This window comes from Mercenaria mercenaria, chromosome 14, assembly GCF_021730395.1.
Source record: "Mercenaria mercenaria strain notata chromosome 14, MADL_Memer_1, whole genome shotgun sequence".
In the NCBI taxonomy this organism is placed as follows: domain Eukaryota; kingdom Metazoa; phylum Mollusca; class Bivalvia; order Venerida; family Veneridae; genus Mercenaria; species Mercenaria mercenaria.
The window spans coordinates 2085675-2106255 of record NC_069374.1 but is presented as its reverse complement, the minus strand read 5'-3'; the positions used below and the strand labels follow the sequence as shown (position 1 = coordinate 2106255).

Here is a 20581-nt window from a genome sequence, read left to right as displayed (position 1 = left end):
CATTAACATGAAAATGTATTTTCTATCCGAATTTTCGAAGGAGGTGCGAAAACAGACTTTTGGTTGTTTAAGAAAATTCAGGAAAAAAATCGCTTCTGATCCATTTTGCAAAAAAATGGCCCGTGGAATTTTTGCCAAATTTTTGTATGTAAAAATTCATTATGTTGTTAATGGCTGTGCCAAAATAGAAAAAAGTTCACCGAAGCGTTTTTCTAGTATAACCATTTGAATTAGAGCATTGTGACGCAATAAACAACGTCGCTTAAGACATTTGAATCATTAATACAATTTAAACGAAATTCACATTCGGATAGAACTTTGCGGAAATGTTTGTATTTTAACTATCCCATGCTTACCTAATGCAGCTGCAACGTTTATTAAATAGGGGTTCCGTAAAAGACCATACTTAGTTTCGGAAAATAGGTTTTTTTCTAGTTAAGTCTTTGTTTTGAGTTTAACGCCATTTTTTTCAAAAGTTTTTCAGTCATATAACGGCGGGCTGTTAACCTAACCAGTTTTCCTGGATTCTGTACCAGTACAAACCTGTTCTCCGCAAGTAACTGCCAACTTCCCCACATGAATCAGAGGTGGAGGACTAATGATATCGGACACAGTGTCGTTCATCAAATAGTCACGGAGAACATACGCCCGGTCCGAGGATCGAACTAGCGACCCCGAGATCCGTAGACCAACGCTTTTACCTATTGAGCTAAGCGGGCGGGCTTCATTCAGTAGTCTTTTTCCGCATATTTTGCAACCATTGTCAAATACATTACCAAAATATGCATAATCGACGATTCTTCTATTTTGCTTTTCTCCGTTTTATTATCACTCCCGACACTCCCTTTCTTAAAAAATTTAACATTTTTAGCCTTCTGAACTGTCCGTATTTATCGCGACTTATTTCAGAGAGCAGCTGATTTGAAAAAGGTGCATGAAGTGGCTATTGAAATGAACATCAAGAACTTCTGGTAATTTAAAAGATACGCACTGTTCAATGAAAATATTTTGGAATACTGCATGTTATGAAATGTGTAATATTTTTACGATTAGACTGAAATATTTATTTCATGTCTCATAACTACTTGTTTATAGGTTTCCAGGTAGAATTATGACAAGCCATTTAAAAAAACACATGTAACGTTACATAACGATTACATGTCTTTTAACGACGCTGCAGTAGTCAAGTTCAAACGGTTTTACTACAAAAACGCTTCGGTGAACTTTTTTCTATTTTGGCATAGATATTAACAACATAATGAATTTTCACATACAAAAATTTGGCAAAAATTCCACGGGCCAATTTTTTGCAAAATGGATCAGAATCGATTTTCTTCCTGAATTTTCTTAAACAACCAAATGTCTGTTTTCGAACCTCCTTCGAAAATTCAGATAGAAAATACCTGTTCATGTTAATAATCAGTAAGAAATTGCTTTATTCTGTCGTTTGATATATAATCTAATGCATTGACGCCAACAATACGCTTGTAGTATCGGGTTTTATACCATTTTAGTGCTACCATTAAAGGACGTAAAAAGCGCGAAAACAGGTCATGTTTGCGACGTCATGGTAACGTCATACGCATGTTTATTGCTCTAAAAGATGATGATATCAATTGGAAATATCTTCAAGTTTATTTTGGTATATAAGACAATCAGCAAATCTTAAATTTTGACAAAGTACCATTCCCCCTTAAACAATATTCTATAGAGACAAATATTTTGGAAAAGATTTATGAAGATCAAGCAGAAAATATTGCTTACAGAGAGTTAACAATGTCTATATAGAACTTGACCTAGTGAACTAGTTTCAGTCCTAGTGAGGCAACCCAGTTTTAATTATGAACCACATTTTAGCGACAATCATTGTGACAAAGATTTGTAATTATCAAGTGGAAAATGTGGCCTCTAGAGTATTATTCATGTTTTTCTATGATTTGACCATATGACCAAATATTTGACCCATGGTAGATCAGTGTTGAGCTTGACCGATGTTTGATTGGAGCAAACACTCTGACAATGGTTTATGAAGATCAAGCAGAAAGTATGGCCTCAAGAACCTTCTTGCAGATGGCAGGTGTAAGTGGAGCGTAGGCAGAAAAAAATCATGCTCAGTTGCCTGTCAGTCAAGTGAAATATATGAAAGATTCCAAAACCTTCTCAGAGAAAGTTATATACTACTGTTTTTGTTGCTATATAGCATTGCAACATCCCATCACATAACCATGTTACATTTGGGCAACCGAAACTTGGGTCTGGTAAGCAAAAATATGCTTGAGGTTGCCCTGTTGACAAGTGCTCCACAGAGTTAAAATCAAGCCCTGGCTGTAAAGCACCTTGTGCTCCATATTTCAAACCCTGATTACTTAGTGAAAACTTGAAACAAGTACCTGATCATTGGAGATGGCATCTCCAGTAGTTTTTGTTGCTCACAGCTGTCCAGTGTCTCTGGTACTTCTTTGCTGCGATCCTGGTCTACCAGATGCATGTCTGTTAACTATTTCAAACATTCTATTTTTTAAATCCATTCATTCATAAAATTTGGTAACTAACCAAATTACCAAATTATCTAAAGACAAGGAAAGTACCTAGTAAAAGTGTGCATGCTTTGGTATAAACTTCACACTTGATAAGAAACTCTGGCAAAGTACATATTGATACTTGAAACATGCGCATGTGTTTGTATAAACATAAATTATGGGTACTGAAAATTTAGCAAATTGTTTGCTTTATCTGAGAACATGTAACTTTAAAGCTACTCAGTTACAAACAGAGTGAGAATGTTCAATTCCATCAAATATAAAGCAAGTTTCTTACCTACTATAAAATCATTTAGTTTCCTGGGCATCAGATTTTGGTTTTATTTTAGCCAGAACAGATACCTCTAGCAGATATAATTTTGTGGTTTTCCAAATATGAACGTAAAATGCCTGAGAACTCTGCATGTTTGTTGGGATTAAATTTCATGTATTGACTTAATCACAACTTTCCTCAAGAAAATTAATGCATTAGATCACTAATAGAGAACCTCCTTTTTGAAGAGAATTCAATTCCTACGATAAACCTACTTTTACTGCAATTCTTAGGGGGGCGTAGGTTCAAGCCCTACGGGGACCAAAATTTTTTTTCTTTATTTTCCTTTTTTCTAGTACGTTTTTACTTCTTTCTACTTTTAAGACTTATTATTGATTTCTTGTACAAAAATGAAAAAAGATGAATTTGATAAGCGATTGCTTGGTGTTCAAAGAGAATTTACTACTTAACAGAAGGGGTAGAGTTACCCATCTTTAAAAATATTGAGTTACATGCGGTGAAAGTTCTCTGTTTTGCTTTTACAGATACATACTAGTATTTGGGTAGAACTGACCAAGTCATAAAAAAAACATCACTGTCACTCTGTAATATACTGCAAAGAACAATGATAAATCTAATAATTCATAATCTGCCTCACTACAACAAATTTGTCCAATAAACAGAATGATCAAAACCTTTTGCAAATTAGTTTCGTTGGTTTTATCACTTGCAGTTTGTTGATTTTCTAGTACAGTCTGTCTAAGCTGGTACAGCTCTGCCTGTCTCCTCTCTATCTCCTGCTTTACCTTTAGTGTTCCTACTCTCATTGTTGCCCTTGATCAAAATAAAGCACTATTTTGTTCACCAACATCAAATTTTGAGACTAAAATGATTACTTTGTTTGGACATGGATTTATGGATTTGAACCCTTAGCCAGCTAAATTTATTAAATGGACTGGTCCATCATTCAATTTGGGCAATACCATTTATTATTCAAATGGGTGTTCACTAGAAATTTACTGACTGAATAGCAAACAGTGCAGACCATGATCAGCCAACAGGCTAAAGGTTAAACTAAATGTTGACTTTTGACACCTTTCCAAAGGTCCTGGGTGCAGTGGTTCGCAAGTAAAGTGCCTTCATGCAAAAAATTAGCATTGGCCCCTGTGACCTTGACCTTTGACCCGGTAACCCCAAAGTCAGTAGGGGTCGTGTACTCAATAAGTACTATCAACATCAACATGTGAAGTTTGAAGGTCCTGGGTGCAGTGGTTCGTGAGTAAAGTGCCTTCATGCAAAAAGTTAACATTGGCCCCTGTGACCTTGACCTTTGATCTGGTGACCCCAAAGTCAGTAGGGGTCTTGTACTCAATAAGTACTATCAGCATGTGAAGTTTGAAGGTCCTGGGTGCAGAAGTCCACAAGTAAAGTGCCTTCATGCAGGAAGTTAACATTGGCCCCTGTGACCTTTGACCTGGTGACACCAAAGTCAGTAAGGGTCTTGTACTCAGTAAGTACTATCAACATGTGAAGTTTGAAGGTCCTGGGTGCAGTGGGTCGTGAGTAAAGTGCCTTCATGCAAAAAGTTAACATTGGCCCCTGTGACCTTGACCTTTGACCTGGTGACCCCAAAGTCAGTAAGGGTCATGTACTTTATAAGTACTATCAGCACGTGAAGTTTGAAGGTCCTAGGTGCAGTGGTTCGCTAGTTAAGTGCCTTCATGCAAAAAGTTAACGTTGTGACGAACGAACGAACTAACGAACAGACAGACAGTTGAAAACTAATATGCCTCTTTTCGGGGGCATAAAAATATCCCTATCTCACATCTGTAAAAGTAATGTTTTTTTCTTAATCATTTTTAGAAATGGTACTGTAAATGCTCAAATTTACAAGAAATAATAGAAAGGTACTTACAATGTAATGATAAATCTGTGCATTCCCATTCTGCAGACCTCACTTTTGCCTGGAAAGTAGTAAATTATATCTGCTTCTGTTGTCTTACAGATTAAAACATTGGTGGGAAAATTGAAAAAAAAAAATTTAATGCAAAAAAAGTCTGAAGAAAAAAGATACACCAACAATATTATTTGTTGGGTTCATATGACACATCAGCTTGTTACACTAAATGTTTATACAAAGTTATATGAATATCTAGATGCACAAAAATAACAGATGACATGAAAGTTAACCTTTAAGTGAGACTGTGACCTTTGAGCTAGTGGGGGTGTCTTAGGTGTGACACATCATCTCATTATTGGGAAGGTTTGTGCCAAATAATATTAACAAGAGCTGTCCGTAAGACAGCGCGTTCGACTTTTCTCAGTGCTTGACTCTGAAATTGAGCTTTGCCAGTAAAAAAAAAAAATCCAAGTTAAAAAGGGGCATCACTCTGTTAAAATTAAAACTATAGTTATGAGAATTGTGTCTCCTGGTGTAGACTTTGACAGTAAATAACTATTTTGAGTTTCAAGTCAAAAGCTTTAATAGTAACAGAGATATTTGACTTTATCAAACATTTTAACAAAAAAATCTAAGTTAAAAAGGGGCATAATTCTGTCAAAATTCAAATCAGAGTTATGGGGATTGTTTCTCCTGGTGTAGACTTTGATGGTAAATAAGTATTTTAAGTTTCAAGTCAAAAGCTTTGTTAGTAACAGAGATATTTGACTTTATCAGAAACTTTAACTAAAAATTCTAAGTTAAAAAGGGGCATAATTCTGTCAAAATTCAAACCAGAGTTATAGGAATTATGTCTCCTGGTGTAGATTTTGATAGTAAATAACTATGTTGAGTTTCAAGTCAATAGCTATAATAGTAACAGATATTTGACTTTATCAAAAATTCTAACAAAATTTCTAAGTTAAAAAGGGGCATAATTCTGTCAAAATTCAATTCAGTGTTATGGGGATTGTTTCTCCTGGTGTAGACTTTGATAGTAAATAAGTATTTTAAGTTTGAAGTCAATAGCTTTGATAGTAACAGAGATATTTGACTTTATCAAAAACTTTAACCAAAAATTCTAAGTTAAAAAGGGGCATAATTCTGTCAAAATTCAAATCAGACTTATGGGGATTGTTTCTCCTGGTGTAGACTTTGATAGTAAATAAGTATTTTAAGTTTCAAGTCAATAGCTTTGATAGTAACAGAGATATTTGACTTTATCAAAAACTTTAACCAACAGCGACGCCGACGCCGGGGCGAGTGCAATAGCTCTATATTTTCTTCGAAAAGTCGAGCTAAAAACCCTTTGTAGATGACAGAGTTATTGAGAAAACAAAACAGAGCTTATTAACCATAGACCTCAAAGTGCAAAACCTTGACCTTTGACATCATTCAGCATCAGTTTATACCTTGCAAAATTATTGACTTGTCAACAAAAATTCAGTACTATGAACTCTTAATGTGACCTTGGCCTCTGAGCTAGGGGAGCATGTGTTGCACAAGACACATATACCATCTCATTATGGGAAACATTTGTGCTAAGGACCATTAAAGCTACTTTGTGGATGATATAGTTATGTAGAGGACACAGAATCAGACCTTTAATACCATGATAAACTTTATCAGGTATGGAACTTCACAAGTGGTATCATCTTCTTATGAGGGTTTTTGTGTCAAGTAATACTAAAATCTCTTGATGAATGGCAGTCACTGGAGCAGACAGGTAGAAAAAAAAATACCTGTCATATATAACCTCCAAAAGTGACCTTGACCATTAAGTTAGGAGTCTTGCGTATGGCATGCCAGCTTGTTATAATAGGAAACATATGTGTCATGTCACATTAAAATCCCTTAGCAGGTAGCAGAGTTAAGGACTGGACATGAAAATGTGGACAGACTCACCAACAGACAAAGGCAATTGTATAGTTATCAAAACTGCTCTTAGGACAGATAGGGGACTGAAAACGCATGTATCATACCATTATAGTGATTATACCCTTTTTATAGTAAATATAAAACTCTGCATACCCTGTAATTGTTCTATTTTCTGTTTTGCATTATGGAGAACATTCTCTTTTTCTTCATTCTTCTTTGATATTTCTTCTGTAATCACTGTTTGTTTCTGTTTTAGGAGTAATACATAAGTATCATGTACCAATCTATGTATACATGTAAAAGTAATAACAAGGATATCATACACTTACAAGATGATCTAACTAGACCTTTTTCACAAATATCGGTCAAGTTTTTGGTAATACTTCTTGGATTTTAGTTTTCAACTACATTATCTACATGAAAATAATAAAATCAACCACTTGTGTCGTGGTAGATGTTTGGTTTTATACTTTTGCACAGGAGTTTTAGCTGACTGAACAAAACCTTTTATTTTTTCTTTCATCTTATTAATCTTTTAAAAGAAATACATCAAATAACTATAGATATTTGATAGTATTTTTATTCTAGCGGTACGAGTAATGCCGAGCATGTTCATGCTGTTAACATGTTAAAATAGCCGGTAATTCATGTGGACAGGTATACAATTTGTTTGCACAAAATAAAACTTATTTGAAAAGTAAAAACTGACACAGATTCATTATAAACACTTGTTTGCTATTTTAGTTCAGCAAAATTATCTTCCTGTCTTGTAGAAGATGGAAAAACCATTTAATCATAGATGTCTAAGTAAAATAGCATTGTCGTCACAACTGTATTAGAATTAACTATCACTGGAGATCGATACGGCCAAGCTGTCAAGAGTCGTAACTCAAGAATATGGATCTGGAGATAAGGACCTTTACAAAACATAGATCATCATGATTTTTAAACACAGTAAAGATCTTCTGTTGGCATTGTGTTTTCATTGTGTACATTACAAACTCTTCGCTACAAACTCTTTGCCCAATCGGGCTGAAATAAAAACAAACATTAAATTATGTTTTCAAGACTGGTAGTAATCGTTGAAGAGACAACTAAGTTTTTTACTTGACTGCCGTTCACATTATCCAATCCACTGATCCAACTGCATTTATCTGTATCAATATTTCTATATTAATGGCCATTGTCTTTACCTAAATCATTAAGGCATACCAACTTCAAAAGTAACTAGAGCTACCACTAAAGGTGATGAACGTACCCCCCGCATGCACTGACACAGTACATTGCAATTTGACGCACACAAGATTGCATAATTATGTGGACTGTATGTATATAGACTGTATGTATACAGTATAGTAACAAAAAACAAAGTCCCATAACTATGCAGAATATTTATCTAAAAGAATGTAACATGCACCATGCACAACTAGGGTTGGTACTGATCACTTGTGTGTAAGGGTTTGGTAGATTAGGCACGCACAAGATTGCATATGCAGACTGTATGTACATAGTATGTTAACAAGAAACAAAGTCCCATAACTCTGCAATTTTTGTCGCTGAAAGAACCTAACAAGCCCCATGCACAACTACTGTTGTTACTGATCACTTGTGTGAAGTTTCATTAAATTGTGTCAAGGGGATGAGGAGAGATGGTGCGCACAAGATTGTGTCTATGTATATAGTATAGTTACAAAAAAACAAAGTCCCATAACTCTGCAAATTTTTTTCTGAAAGAACCTAACATGTCCCATGCACAACTACTGTTGTTACTGATCACTTGTGTGAAGTTTCATTAAATTGTGTCAAGGGGATGAGGAGAGATGGTGTGCACAAGATTGTGTCTATGTATATAGTAACAAAGTCCCATAACTCTGCAAATTTTTTTCTAAAAGAACCTAACATGCCCCATGCACAACTACTGTTGGTACTGATCACTTGTGTGAAGTTTCATTAAATTGTGTCAAGGGGATGTGGAGAGATGGTGCGCACAAGATTGTGTCTATGTATATAGTATAGTAACAAAAAAAAAACAAAGTCCCATAACTCTGCAAATTTTTTTTCTAAAAGAACCTAACATGCCCCATGCACAACTACTGTTGGTACTGATCACTTGTGTGAAGTTTCATTAAATTCTGTCAAGGGGATAAGGAGAGATGGTGCGCACAAGATTGCGTCTATGGACAGACGGACGGACAAACAGACGGACGGACAGACAGACAGACGGACAACCTGAAACCAGTATACCCCCCTTACAACTTTGTTGTCGGGGGGTACAAATATCTTTGCAGATAAAGCGAATTGGAAGCTGTGGTTTCGAGTAATTACTGAGAAATAACTGAATTTTATCAGGGAATATTTAATAATAATAGTAATAATAATAATAATAATGACTTTATTTATTGAGGCAACACTAATAGGCAAGCCCAATCTTCCAAGTGGGCCTCAAAATTATGTACAATATTTACAAATAGATTTCAAATACAAATTGACAATAGCATGATTACAACATTCTAAGCATTATGTTATGTTGTTCATTTTCCAGTTTGTTAAATAGGATCTTTTGAACAGCTCAAGACTGTTAGAATTTTTTACTTCAAAAATCTTATGTTTGCAATAAAAAAGAATATCTGCGACCGATTCATCAAATGACTCTTGCACACTTTTTCTGCAATTTCTTCATGAATAATATATACTTCAATGTCATCAGCAGATCAGCGGCATTCACTATATCCAGTTGAAGGGTTTGTCTTGTACTTTTACCCTAAGCTTCTGTTATAATTACCCTTCTGTCTTGTACTTTTACCCTTAGCTGATATTACCCTTCTGTCTTGTACTTTCACCCTTAGCTGATGTTACAATTACCCTTCTGTCTTGCACTTTCACCCTTAGCTGATATTACCCTCCTGTCTTGTACTTTCACCCTTAGCTGATGTTACAATTACCTTTCTGTCTTGCACTTTTACCCTTAGCTGATATTACCCTTCTGTCTTGTACTTTCACCCTTAGCTGATGTTACAATTACTCTTCTGTCTTGTACTTTTACCCTTAGCTGATGTTACCCTTCTGTCTTGTACTTTTACCCTTAGCTGATGTTACAATTACCCTTCTGTCTTGTACTTTTACCCTTAGCTGATGTTACAATTACTCTTCTGTCTTGTACTTTTACCCTTAGCTGATGTTACCCTTCTTTCTTGTACTTTTACCCTTAGCTGATGCTACAATTACTCTTCTGTCTTGTACTTTCACCTTTAGCTGATATTACCCTTCTGTGTTGTACTTTCACCCTTAGCTGATGTTACAATTACCCTTCTGTCTTGTACTTTTACCCTTAGCTGATATTACCCTTCTGTCTTGTACTTTCACCCTTAGCTGATGTTACAATTACCCTTCTGTCTTGCACTTTCACCCTTAGCTGATATTACCCTTCTGTCTTGTACTTTAACCCTTAGCTGATGTTACAATTACTCTTCTGTCTTGTACTTTTACCTTCAGCTGATATTACCCTTCTGTCTTGTACTTTTACCCTTAGCTGATGTTACAATTACCCTTCTGTCTTGTACTTTTACCCTTAGCTGATATTACCCTTCTGTCTTGTACTTTCACCCTTAGCTGATGTTACAATTACCCTTCTGTCTTGTACTTTTACCTTTAGCTGATATTACCCTTCTGTCTTGTACTTTTACCCTTAGCTGATGTTACAATTACCCTTCTGTCTTGCACTTTCACCCTTAGCTGATATTACCCTTCTGTCTTGTACTTTCACCCTTAGCTGATGTTACAATTACCCTTCTGCCTTGTACTTTTACCTTTAGCTGATATTACTCTTCTGTCTTGTACTTTTACCCTTAGCTGCTGTTACAATTACCCTTCTGTCTTGTACTTTTATCCTTAGCTCCTGTTACAATTACCCTTCTGTCTTGTACTTTTACCCTTAGCTGATGTTACAATTACTCTTCTGTCTTGTACTTTTACCTTTAGCTGATATTACCCTTCTGTCTTGTACTTTTACCCTTAGCTGATGTTACAATTACCCTTCTGTCTTGTACTTTCACCCTTAGCTGATATTACCCTTCTGTCTTGTACTTTCACCCTTAGCTGATGTTACAATTACACTTCTGTCTTGTACTTTTCTCTTAGCTGATATTACCCTTCTGTCTTGTACTTTCACCCTAAGCTGATGTTACAATTACCCTTCTGTCTTGTACTTTTACCCTTAGCTGATATTACCCTTCTGTCTTGTACTTTCACCCTTAGCTGATGTTACAATCACTCTTCTGTCTTGTACTTTCACCTTTAGCTGATATTACCCTTCTGTCTTGTACTTTCACCCTTAGCTGATGTTACAATTACCCTTCTGTCTTGTACTTTTACCCTTAGCTGATATTACCCTTCTGTCTTGTACTTTCACTCTTAGCTGATGTTACAATTACCCTTCTGTCTTGCACTTTCACCCTTAACTGATATTACCCTTCTGTCTTGTACTTTTACCCTTAGCTGATGTTACAATTACCCTTCTGTCTTGTACTTTTACCTTTAGCTGATATTACCCTTCTGTCTTGTACTTTTACCCTTAGCTGATGTTACAATTACCCTTCTGTCTTGTACTTTTACCCTTAGCTGATGTTACAATTACCCTTCTGTCTTGCACTTTCACCCTTAGCTGATGTTACAATTACCCTTCTGTCTTGTACTGTTACCCTTAGCTGATGTTACAATTACTCTTCTGTCTTGTACTTTTACCTTTAGCTGATATTACCCTTCTGTCTTGTACTTTCACCCTTAGCTGATGTTACAATTACCCATCTGTCTTGTACTTTTACCCTTAGCTGATATTACCCTTCTGTCTTGTACTTTCACCCTAAGCTGATGTTACAATTACCCTTCTGTCTTGTACTTTTACCCTTAGCTGATACTACCCTTCTGTCTTGTACTTTTACCCTTAGCTGATGTTACAATTACCCTTCAGTCTTGTACTTTTACCCTTAGCTGCTGTTACAATTACCCTCCTATCTTGTACTTTTACCTTTAGCTGCTGATACAATTACCCTCCTATCTAGTACTTTTACCCTCAGCTGCTGTTACAATTATCCTCCTGTTTTGCGCTTACATTCCTAGTCGCTGTTACTGTAACATTATCCTCCTGTCTTGTACTTACATTCCTAGCTGCTGTTACAATTATCCTCCTGTCTTGTACCTTTATCCTTAGCTGCTGTTACAGTTATTCTCATGTCCTGTGCTTTTACCCTTAGCTCATTTTACAATTATCCTCCTGTCTTTTACCTACATTCCTAACTGCTGTTACAATTATCCTCCTGTCTTGTACTTTTACCATTAGCTGCTGTTAAAATTATCCTGCTGTTACAATTACCCCCTAGCTTCTGTTATAATTATTCTTCTGTCCTGTACTTAATTCCTAGCTGCTGTTACAACCACCATTTCAGTTTATACATAATTTATTTTAGGTTGATTGTGAAGGAAGTTCTACAACTTATATAAATCACTCTCGACACCTTATTCCTGATGGAATCCATCACTACAAGGGTATGAGTGAAGAGGCCAGTTTCCCTTCTAATGCTGAGCGCCAAGCAAAGGAGCTACTGGTACCATTTTTACGTCTTTGGTATGACGCGACCAGGGATCGAACCCAAGACCTCCCGCACTCAGAACGGACGCTCTACCACTCGGCTATTGAGGCAGTGTCATATGAGGAGAAGTCATGGTCCTGACCCTAGTGGGGCCTTTATTCATCAATGCTCAAAGTGTATAAGTAAACCCGAGACTCATTAAGGTACAAAGTATTGATGTAATATAATACAAACCTTAAGTTCTTGAGCAAGTGGCAATGACTCATACTTCTCATGGTAGGTTTTCCAGATATCTTTATACCTCTGCAAATGGCAGTTGTTTTCCTGCCTACAAAATGAAGAACAAAAAGCAACTAGAGCTGCTTTTGAGAAAAGTGCATGTCTCCCACAACTGCCTCATCAGTCTTTTTATACTGTTTAGTCACAACAAATATACCTTTGAAGAGTAAAATGGCTGATTTCCAGTAATTCAAGGGCCATAATTCTGAAGTGCCTATTCCAATTTGGCTAGTTTTCAAACCTAGGAGAGGACTGTTGGTCAAACACATCTTGTTCAAGTTTGGTAAGATCGGATGAGAAATATTCGACTTAGAGTGCAGACAAGAGTTAAAAGGCTGATTTTTGGTAATTCAAGGGCCATAATTCCGAAGTGCCTGAGTCGATTTGGCTAGTTATCGAACTTGGCCGAGGACTTATTGTCCAACACATTTTGATCAAGATCGCATGAGAAATGTTTGATTTAGTGCAGACAAGATGAATGGTTTTTGGTGCATGTTTGAGAATGAATACTTCAGCATTTTTATGAGTCTAGGTGATTCATTAATTATTGTCAAGGGCCGTAATTCCCAAGACCCTGGGCTGATTTGGCTAGTTATCGAACTTGGCCAAGGACTTATTGGCAAACACATTTTGTTCAAGTTTGGTGAAGATTGGATAAGAAATGTTCGACTTAGAGTGCGGACAAGATGAATGGTTTTTGGTGCATGTTTGAAAATGAATACTTCAGCATTTTTATGAGTCTAGGTGATTCCTTAATTATTGTCAAGGGCCATAATTCCGAAGTTCCTTGGCCGATTTGGCTAATCATCAAACTTGGCTGAGGTCTTGTGGTGAAACACATTTTGTTCAAGTCTGGTGAAGATCAGATGAGAAATGTTCGACTTAAAGAGTGCGGACAAGCTTTGTGAGAGATACACACACGGACACACAGACTGGAGTAAATCAATATGTCTCCCACACCACTGTGTGGTGGGAGACATAAATACTTTATCTAGACTAAGATTAAAACCAAAATCCCAAGTAATGTAGTTACAGGTGCACTGTGAAGATTCACAGGGGATTTTCAAAGTTCTTGCTGGAATCATATAGAGAAATCTACACCCGCACACATCAGCCGTTTTTTTAACAAATCATGATGGGTTTAACAATTCTTGTAGAGGGTCACCAAGGAACAATAATCATAAAATTTTGAAATTGTAAAAAAAAAAGTATTTTTAAAATCAGACCAACATATTCTAGAAGCAACTTTTCAAAGTTTCCATTATATATATATGACCATGTCCCCTGGCAGCCATGGTATTTTGGCAAATTATAATCATCTGAACAGTCTTCAAAGACTCACCAAAGAATCATCTGTGTGAAATTACTTTACATATTGCACTAGCAGTAGAAGGAAATGCCATATGAACAGTCCTCTATTTTTACTTGTTGGCTCCTATGTGCAGCCAATCAGAATCAATTAAACAATTCTAAAACACAAACAACAAAAGAAAATTCCTGTGAGTTGTAGTTAATACTGGCCAAGTGGATAAGGAAGAGACTCAACTAGAAGTAAATGTGTATGCTTGGACAAGGGATGACAGAGTCATTCAAACAGCTCACCCCAAGCATCCAATGAGCTTATAAACTGGCATAATCACACAATTTGAAATTCATGAAATATAGGACAGACAAAATTGCAAATTTAAAATGTTCCATTTTTAATATGACTGACCAATCATGTAACAGCTATAATCAAAACATGAAACATTTGCAGAGGCATACATAAGAATAGTCCTTCAAAGCCTGTCTGGACTGTACTGACTACTAATTTGTGTATCCAAACTGTAAAAATTCTTATTGTATATATTAAATTGAAACTCTAACTTGAAAGTGTTTTTAAAACAAACCTCTCAGCCTCTGTTTTAAGCTGCAGGACTTCCATTTTGCTGCTCATTGCTGCCACATGCTCAGTTAGTACATGGTTGGTCTTCTTTAAACTGGAAAACATTGCTATCATAAAATACGTTTTTTTTTTTCATTTAGTACATCTTTTTAAAAAAATCTTTCTTTTTTCATCTCTTGTAGTGAAGCAAACTTTTATGTCACTGACTTATTTTGATATAACTGGTTTGTGCTTCTGCCCAAGTTCTAGTAACTACCAGAGCACATATATTATTCATTATCTATGTATGGCTGTTCACTTGTCCTTTTGTAGTTGCTACTAGTTACCAATATGTAAGAATCCTACAAAAACGTTACTAGTATAGTACATAATACAGAGAACACTTCAGTATTAGAGGCTTCCTTGTTCCTTTAACATCCACAGGTATATGACTGCTTTATTAAGTACCTACAATGGAACTTAGTTTTGAGTCACACTGGACAGACTAGATGGGAAAAAATGAAAACTCAGTCTGAAATAATAAACCTTGACATGAAGATCAGTCTTAGAATGCAGTCTTGTCATTGGTCAAATTTCTGCTCAAGAAATTTGACAAATCAGGTGCTCTGGTTTTGAGACTTATCACAACCTAGGGACAGGGTTTTGCACTACAACATCTTACTACTGAACCACAGTAGGTTTCAAACACTACACAATAAAGTATAGCTACATAGAGAATAAATGTACTACCAGTTACCACCAAAACATTTGGTAGTTTTTAACAATCAACTATTACTGCAAGCCTTTTAGCTATGAATGTAGCTCTTTTGAAGTAAGAAAGTATCTGATGTCGATTTTTTTACGTTTAAAGTTCATATTTAAAGATAAAATATTTTATTGAAATATGTTTAAATCACCTGTCTAGATTATCCCTGTTGAGAGTATACTGTTTATGGCACTGTTTGGTATCTATATCTAATTGTGACACTGCCTCCTGTAGCCTTCTAGTCTCTCCTTCTTTATACTCTATTTCTTTCTCAAGACCTAAAACATTGAACAGCATGATTATAATTCCTTAATTTTAGTGTGTCAAATGATCAACAAATATATACAAAGACTTCAGGAAAGTGAACAGTAGGTCCAGCAATGCCTAAAAATCTGCCATACCGAAAAACAGTACACTGGATAGAAAAAAATGTCAGTGCATCGCATATATTGCTTTTCTTCATCACATGCAAGCAGTCAATTTCTCATTAAATGTTCAGTCAACCCTCTTATTTATGTACATTTCTTTCTTTTCATAACAACTGGTGGGGTTAATTTATGTTTCTTTCCTGGTTATGCCCCGGCATAATAACAGTGGCACCATTTTGACATGTTGTCCCAGACATTGTGGTTCTCAGGGTATGATAAATGCCAGTCAGTTGGATCGCATCTGGATTAAGGAACGGCGGATCGTGTCAAAATTTTCCAGTCATGTCTGTCGGACCAACGACTTTCCGGAAGTTTGTACACATTTATCAATTAAATTTGAAAACAACAACAATTTACTCATTATTCAAGCAGGATCAACAAACTATCCAATAACCTAACTACTTTGCTTAGCTATTCAATTTGGTCCCATTCAAATGTTTTTGTAGGACTAAACATGACTTAATGTCACAGACAAATGCTGATTGGGCATTGCAATGGTCATATAAAATAATTCAGAATGACCCACATCAAAATAGCTGTCTGTTGATTTACAATACTATTTTCTAAGAGTTTCTACAAGTTTTATGACCTCCTGATATATCTGTGGTAAAAAGAGTTTTTGGTCCAGAAATAAAAGGGTAAAATTTAAAATGTACAAAAGAATTATTTTGTGGTGTGACAGAGACTGGCAAATATGCTGTCAAAATGAACTTACCTTCAATCAACTGGTCCTCATGTTCAATTATTTTAACATACTGATGATTCTCAAACTCTACAAATTAAAATTCAGTATATTACAAATACATCAAACTGTGAACTGCAGATGTTTATCCTGTGTTTTGCAATACTACAGAAACTGTTGTGGTCAGGCAACAGAGCAAACAAAGTTTTCCATCAGAAGTTAGCCCTTATCATGATGGAAACGAATGATGCGGTCTCTGCAACCAGGGTAGATCATGAACAGCCTGTACATCCATGCAGTCTGATTATGATCTGCACTGTTTGCCATTCAGTCAGAATCTTCCAATTTGGACAGTACCATTAATTATGAACTCTATTATGAATTCATAATAGAAATTTAGCAGGGTGAGGGTTAGGTGTTTCATTAATTATTAGTTTAGTTTATACTAATTTGTTTTAGCTCGATTGTGATGAAAGCTTAAACAGATAAATATTGGAACCACTCTCAAGTCCGCTTCCTGGAAAAACCAGTACTGGTGTCATATGAGAAGTCATGGTCGTGACCCCAGTAGAAGTAGATGGTGGAACTTAGAAAACAGAGTAGGGGGTGGGGGTTCTGGAGGTCCTTCCACTTTACCTGCTTAAGGTAAAGTAGCTAGGACATTTATTTTAGAGGGGAAATTCCTGGCTTACAGACCTTAAAGAAACACCTGTTATGATTACATACAATGTCATGTATGCATCTTTACATATGGATGCTTTCAAACGATCATTGAAAACACACTTTTTCTTCAAGATTTACTGAAACTCACTTTGCACTGGAAAACAAGCTTTGCAATGGAAATTATTTCCTATTGTTAATTGTTCTTTAAAAAAAAATATTCAGGACAATTAAAATGTAGAGTAAAACCTGATTCAGGCTAAATACCTTTTATTGTTGATTTATTTTTTTGTGTTGTATTGTATGTCCATATCATTCTGTGATATGTAGTTTGTACAGTGCTTTTGAACGTTTATTTTATAGATGAAAAGAGCGCTATAAAAATCTGGTAAATAATAATAATAAAAAATGATAAAGTTAAAGAATAAATATAATTGTTACTAGAACATTGATTAGTGTTTGGAAGACCCTGTCAAATCAAAGCATTTTCAATATATTAATGTTGTCTAACATCCTTTTGCAGCTGAACAGATATTGTTTTAAAAAACATGGACTGTAGATGCTTACCACAATTAGACAGAAGTTTCTCAAGCTCTGATGCGCTAGTGTATGCCATTTTTCACTGTGTCTGTAGTGAATGGTTGACTTATGAAAACAAAAGACTACAAGTGATTTTCTTTTGTAACTGCATACAAGTCTTGAAATTCTGAAAAACAGCAATAATGACTTAAATATTAATTTCACAAACTTTTTTTCAAGACAGAGTTACTAAAATGAAGAAATATTTTGCATTTGACGTATCAGTTGTAATAAGTAACTAAGTATTAATCAGGTCATTGAAAAGTAATAAATTTCTGTGTAGGGTAAATCTGTATGCAGACAAATACTTCAGAGGATATGACTGACATTTGTTGGCTGCAATACGAACAGTATAACATTTCGCTTCTTAGCCCATTCTGTCAGTGTCAATGATATGTGGGACCTATGACCATCATAAAGGATCATGGTTGCTGGTGTATCAATAGAAGTATTCAGAGAAGCGTGCTTTGCAAAATGTTCTTTGACATATGTTTCAAAAATTTCTGAATTTGACCACCCGCTGTCTGACATTGACATTGCGCCTTGTGGTGCGCCTTCAATGAACTTCTCATTCCAGCGTTTGCCCGGAAATACATAGAAAGGCGGTACAAAGTTACCAAGCGCATTTGCTCCACCTGTTATTGTTACATTAGATGATTTAGGGGATGTCACTGCTTGGGGTTTCGTCTCCCTACCACATACAATATTTGGTGGTGTATGATGTGTGCTGATACCAGTTTCATCTATATTAAAGATTCTTTCTGGGTGATTAAGAAGTCCATTGTTACTCAAAATACCCTTAAGTTCATTGAAATAATTATCAGTTTTTTGTTGAGATGCACCTTTGGCCCTTAATAGCAGAGCTACCGGCGCCGCAAAGCGGCGCCGACAGCGTCGCATTACGGTTAAACGTATGAAAAATAAAATGAATAGAGAGATCTAACTGTGTAGGCTATCGAGTTGAAAATTCGTGGTACTTTTTGGAATCGGTGTTGTTCGGATTTTTTCAAGTACACTATGCACATAGTTATTAATCAGTAAAGACGTCAGTAGACGCTTACTGTTTACGGTTGACAAAAGCGTCTCGCTTACTGCTTTGAATATTGAATAAAAATGCAAATGAGCGTTTGATAATAAGAAATTAATGCTAAATACATTTTCTACGAAGAAAAAAAGAAATAAAACACAATATTTTCAGTTTGAAACGAATTTTGTCACGCTGCCATTACTGAATTATATTATATATATTTATGTTTGTCTGATGACGTCATAACTCCACAATGGTGTAGTGGTTAGCGAGTTCGCGTTGTAATCCAGAGGTCGTGAGTTCGAACCTCACTTGGACCAGATTTTTTTTTTAAATTTTTATTTCATTTTTTTTTTGTATTATTATGAGTTTTGAAAATATTGTATAACTAAAGTCTATTGTAATAAAATTTGGAATTGGAACATTAACTTTTTACATTAAGTCCTCATTGCCCAACATTCACACGCAAAGACACAGAATTCCTTTGGCTATTGGCCTAATGAGATTCTGTTAGGTTTGAAATTTTCAAAGTTCAAGCTTTTCAATTTGAAGCAGTTATCATTTTGTGACTGGTTTCCAGTATGATTATAAGTTATGTAAAATTGTTGATGCAGTGCGTTTTTATAAGAATAACAGAAATTATTCAAATACGTTTTTTTCTTCTTTATCTTGGTGCAGATGTTAATCTATACCAAACTTTCTTTTGATTATATACAGAATATTTGTAGAGTTTTCACATGTCGAGAATTAATCTTGATGCAGTCTAAAACATGCATTCAGAAATCATGAATTATCATTAATAATTTTAATAGATCTAAAGAACATAAACTTCCTAAACGAATCCATAATTCCAGATAATTCCAGCACCACTCCTTTAATTTTTAACGGGCACTGGTGATTTTTCATAGAGCTCTGCCTTTTAGGTAGCACCTACTTTCATATTAATTCTAGCTTCTGGGGCTGCACATTTTTTAGATCAGGATGCCTTCTTAAGAATGCATAGAACCAAACAGTATTTAAACCATCTTTAGCCTTAACCTCTTTGCCAAGTGAGCGTGCTTAGTCTGCTGCAAGGTATCTTATGTTTGCCATAATGTAACCATAGCCAATATTTGCTATATATTTAATATGCTCGGCCAATCTATCTTCCTCAGTCTTATTGAACAGTGTTTCAGGGCCCATCTTACAGTCAAGAGTTACATTATTTCCTGTTCTGTCTCTTAAAGTGGATTCAGGTACACAGTATACGATGCTCAATAGACTGAAATCAGTTTTTTGAAAATGAAAAATATATACTAGACTTTGAGGAATAAATTGAAAACAAAATAAAATAAAGGTAAGTTTTTCATTCATTCGATTTTTCATTTGTTTTGTTAGTACCGCGAAAATAGATGCAAACTGGCTACACATTGTCGCGAAAACACATAACATTTAGCAATACCATTACTGTCTTCTAGATCTGCAGGTCTTATAAAAATGAAATTATTTAAAACACTTGAAAGCAAACAGAAATATCAAATTAATATAAACATGTAAACATAAACCTTTTGATATCTTGCTTTTATAATAAATTTGCAAATAAATTTTCGTCTGCACTCATTCAGGCGCTTGTCTGGTCAGACACCACTATATCTTTTATGGCTGAACACCACTAAATCCAGCTGTTTTTATTTCATATAAAATCCACTTACTTCATAACAGTTTTTCGATATTTTCTAGCATATCAGATTTTCAGAGACTTATATTCCCATAAAGATCTAGATCGCTTCTTTAGAAAAACAAAAAGAAAAGGGGTGTCAACTTTTATATAAGAAAACTACAGTTCGTTAGATACAACCCACTGAATTTAGTACTTTTCGCTTCTTTCAATTTCTCTTTTCCAGACATTAAGGTTATAATGCAGTAATTCGGTCCAAAATGTGCTTCCGTGGTGTAGTCGAATATGTTATAAAATGATGTTTTCAATGCAAAATAATCATTAAATTTGAAAAATTTTGAATTTTGACCATATTTTGAGTAGATGCGCCTATTTCGGCAGCAATTTCTGCAATAGAAAGGCCAACATTTTGTCTCCAGAATGTGTGAAAATGCACAAAATGCG

General features: G+C 35.4%; 1 protein-coding gene across 1 annotated transcript in view; it reads right to left on the bottom strand.

Moving 5' to 3' along the window:
* The window catches only part of LOC123528313 (putative mediator of RNA polymerase II transcription subunit 26), a 58442-nt gene extending 38319 nt beyond the window's left edge, over positions 1-20123 (bottom strand). The window contains exons 1-10 of the mRNA XM_045308047.2: positions 20025-20123; positions 17442-17580; positions 16248-16304; positions 15256-15382; positions 14364-14453; positions 12430-12523; positions 6764-6857; positions 4709-4757; positions 3489-3627; positions 2391-2497 (exon numbers count right to left, since the gene is read on the bottom strand). Of these exons, the coding sequence (XP_045163982.2) occupies positions 2391-2497; positions 3489-3627; positions 4709-4757; positions 6764-6857; positions 12430-12523; positions 14364-14453; positions 15256-15382; positions 16248-16304; positions 17442-17490 (806 nt within the window). The 5' untranslated portion in view covers positions 17491-17580; positions 20025-20123. The remainder of the gene's footprint in view (positions 1-2390; positions 2498-3488; positions 3628-4708; positions 4758-6763; positions 6858-12429; positions 12524-14363; positions 14454-15255; positions 15383-16247; positions 16305-17441; positions 17581-20024) is intronic.
* Between the last annotated feature and the right edge of the window lie 458 nt (positions 20124-20581).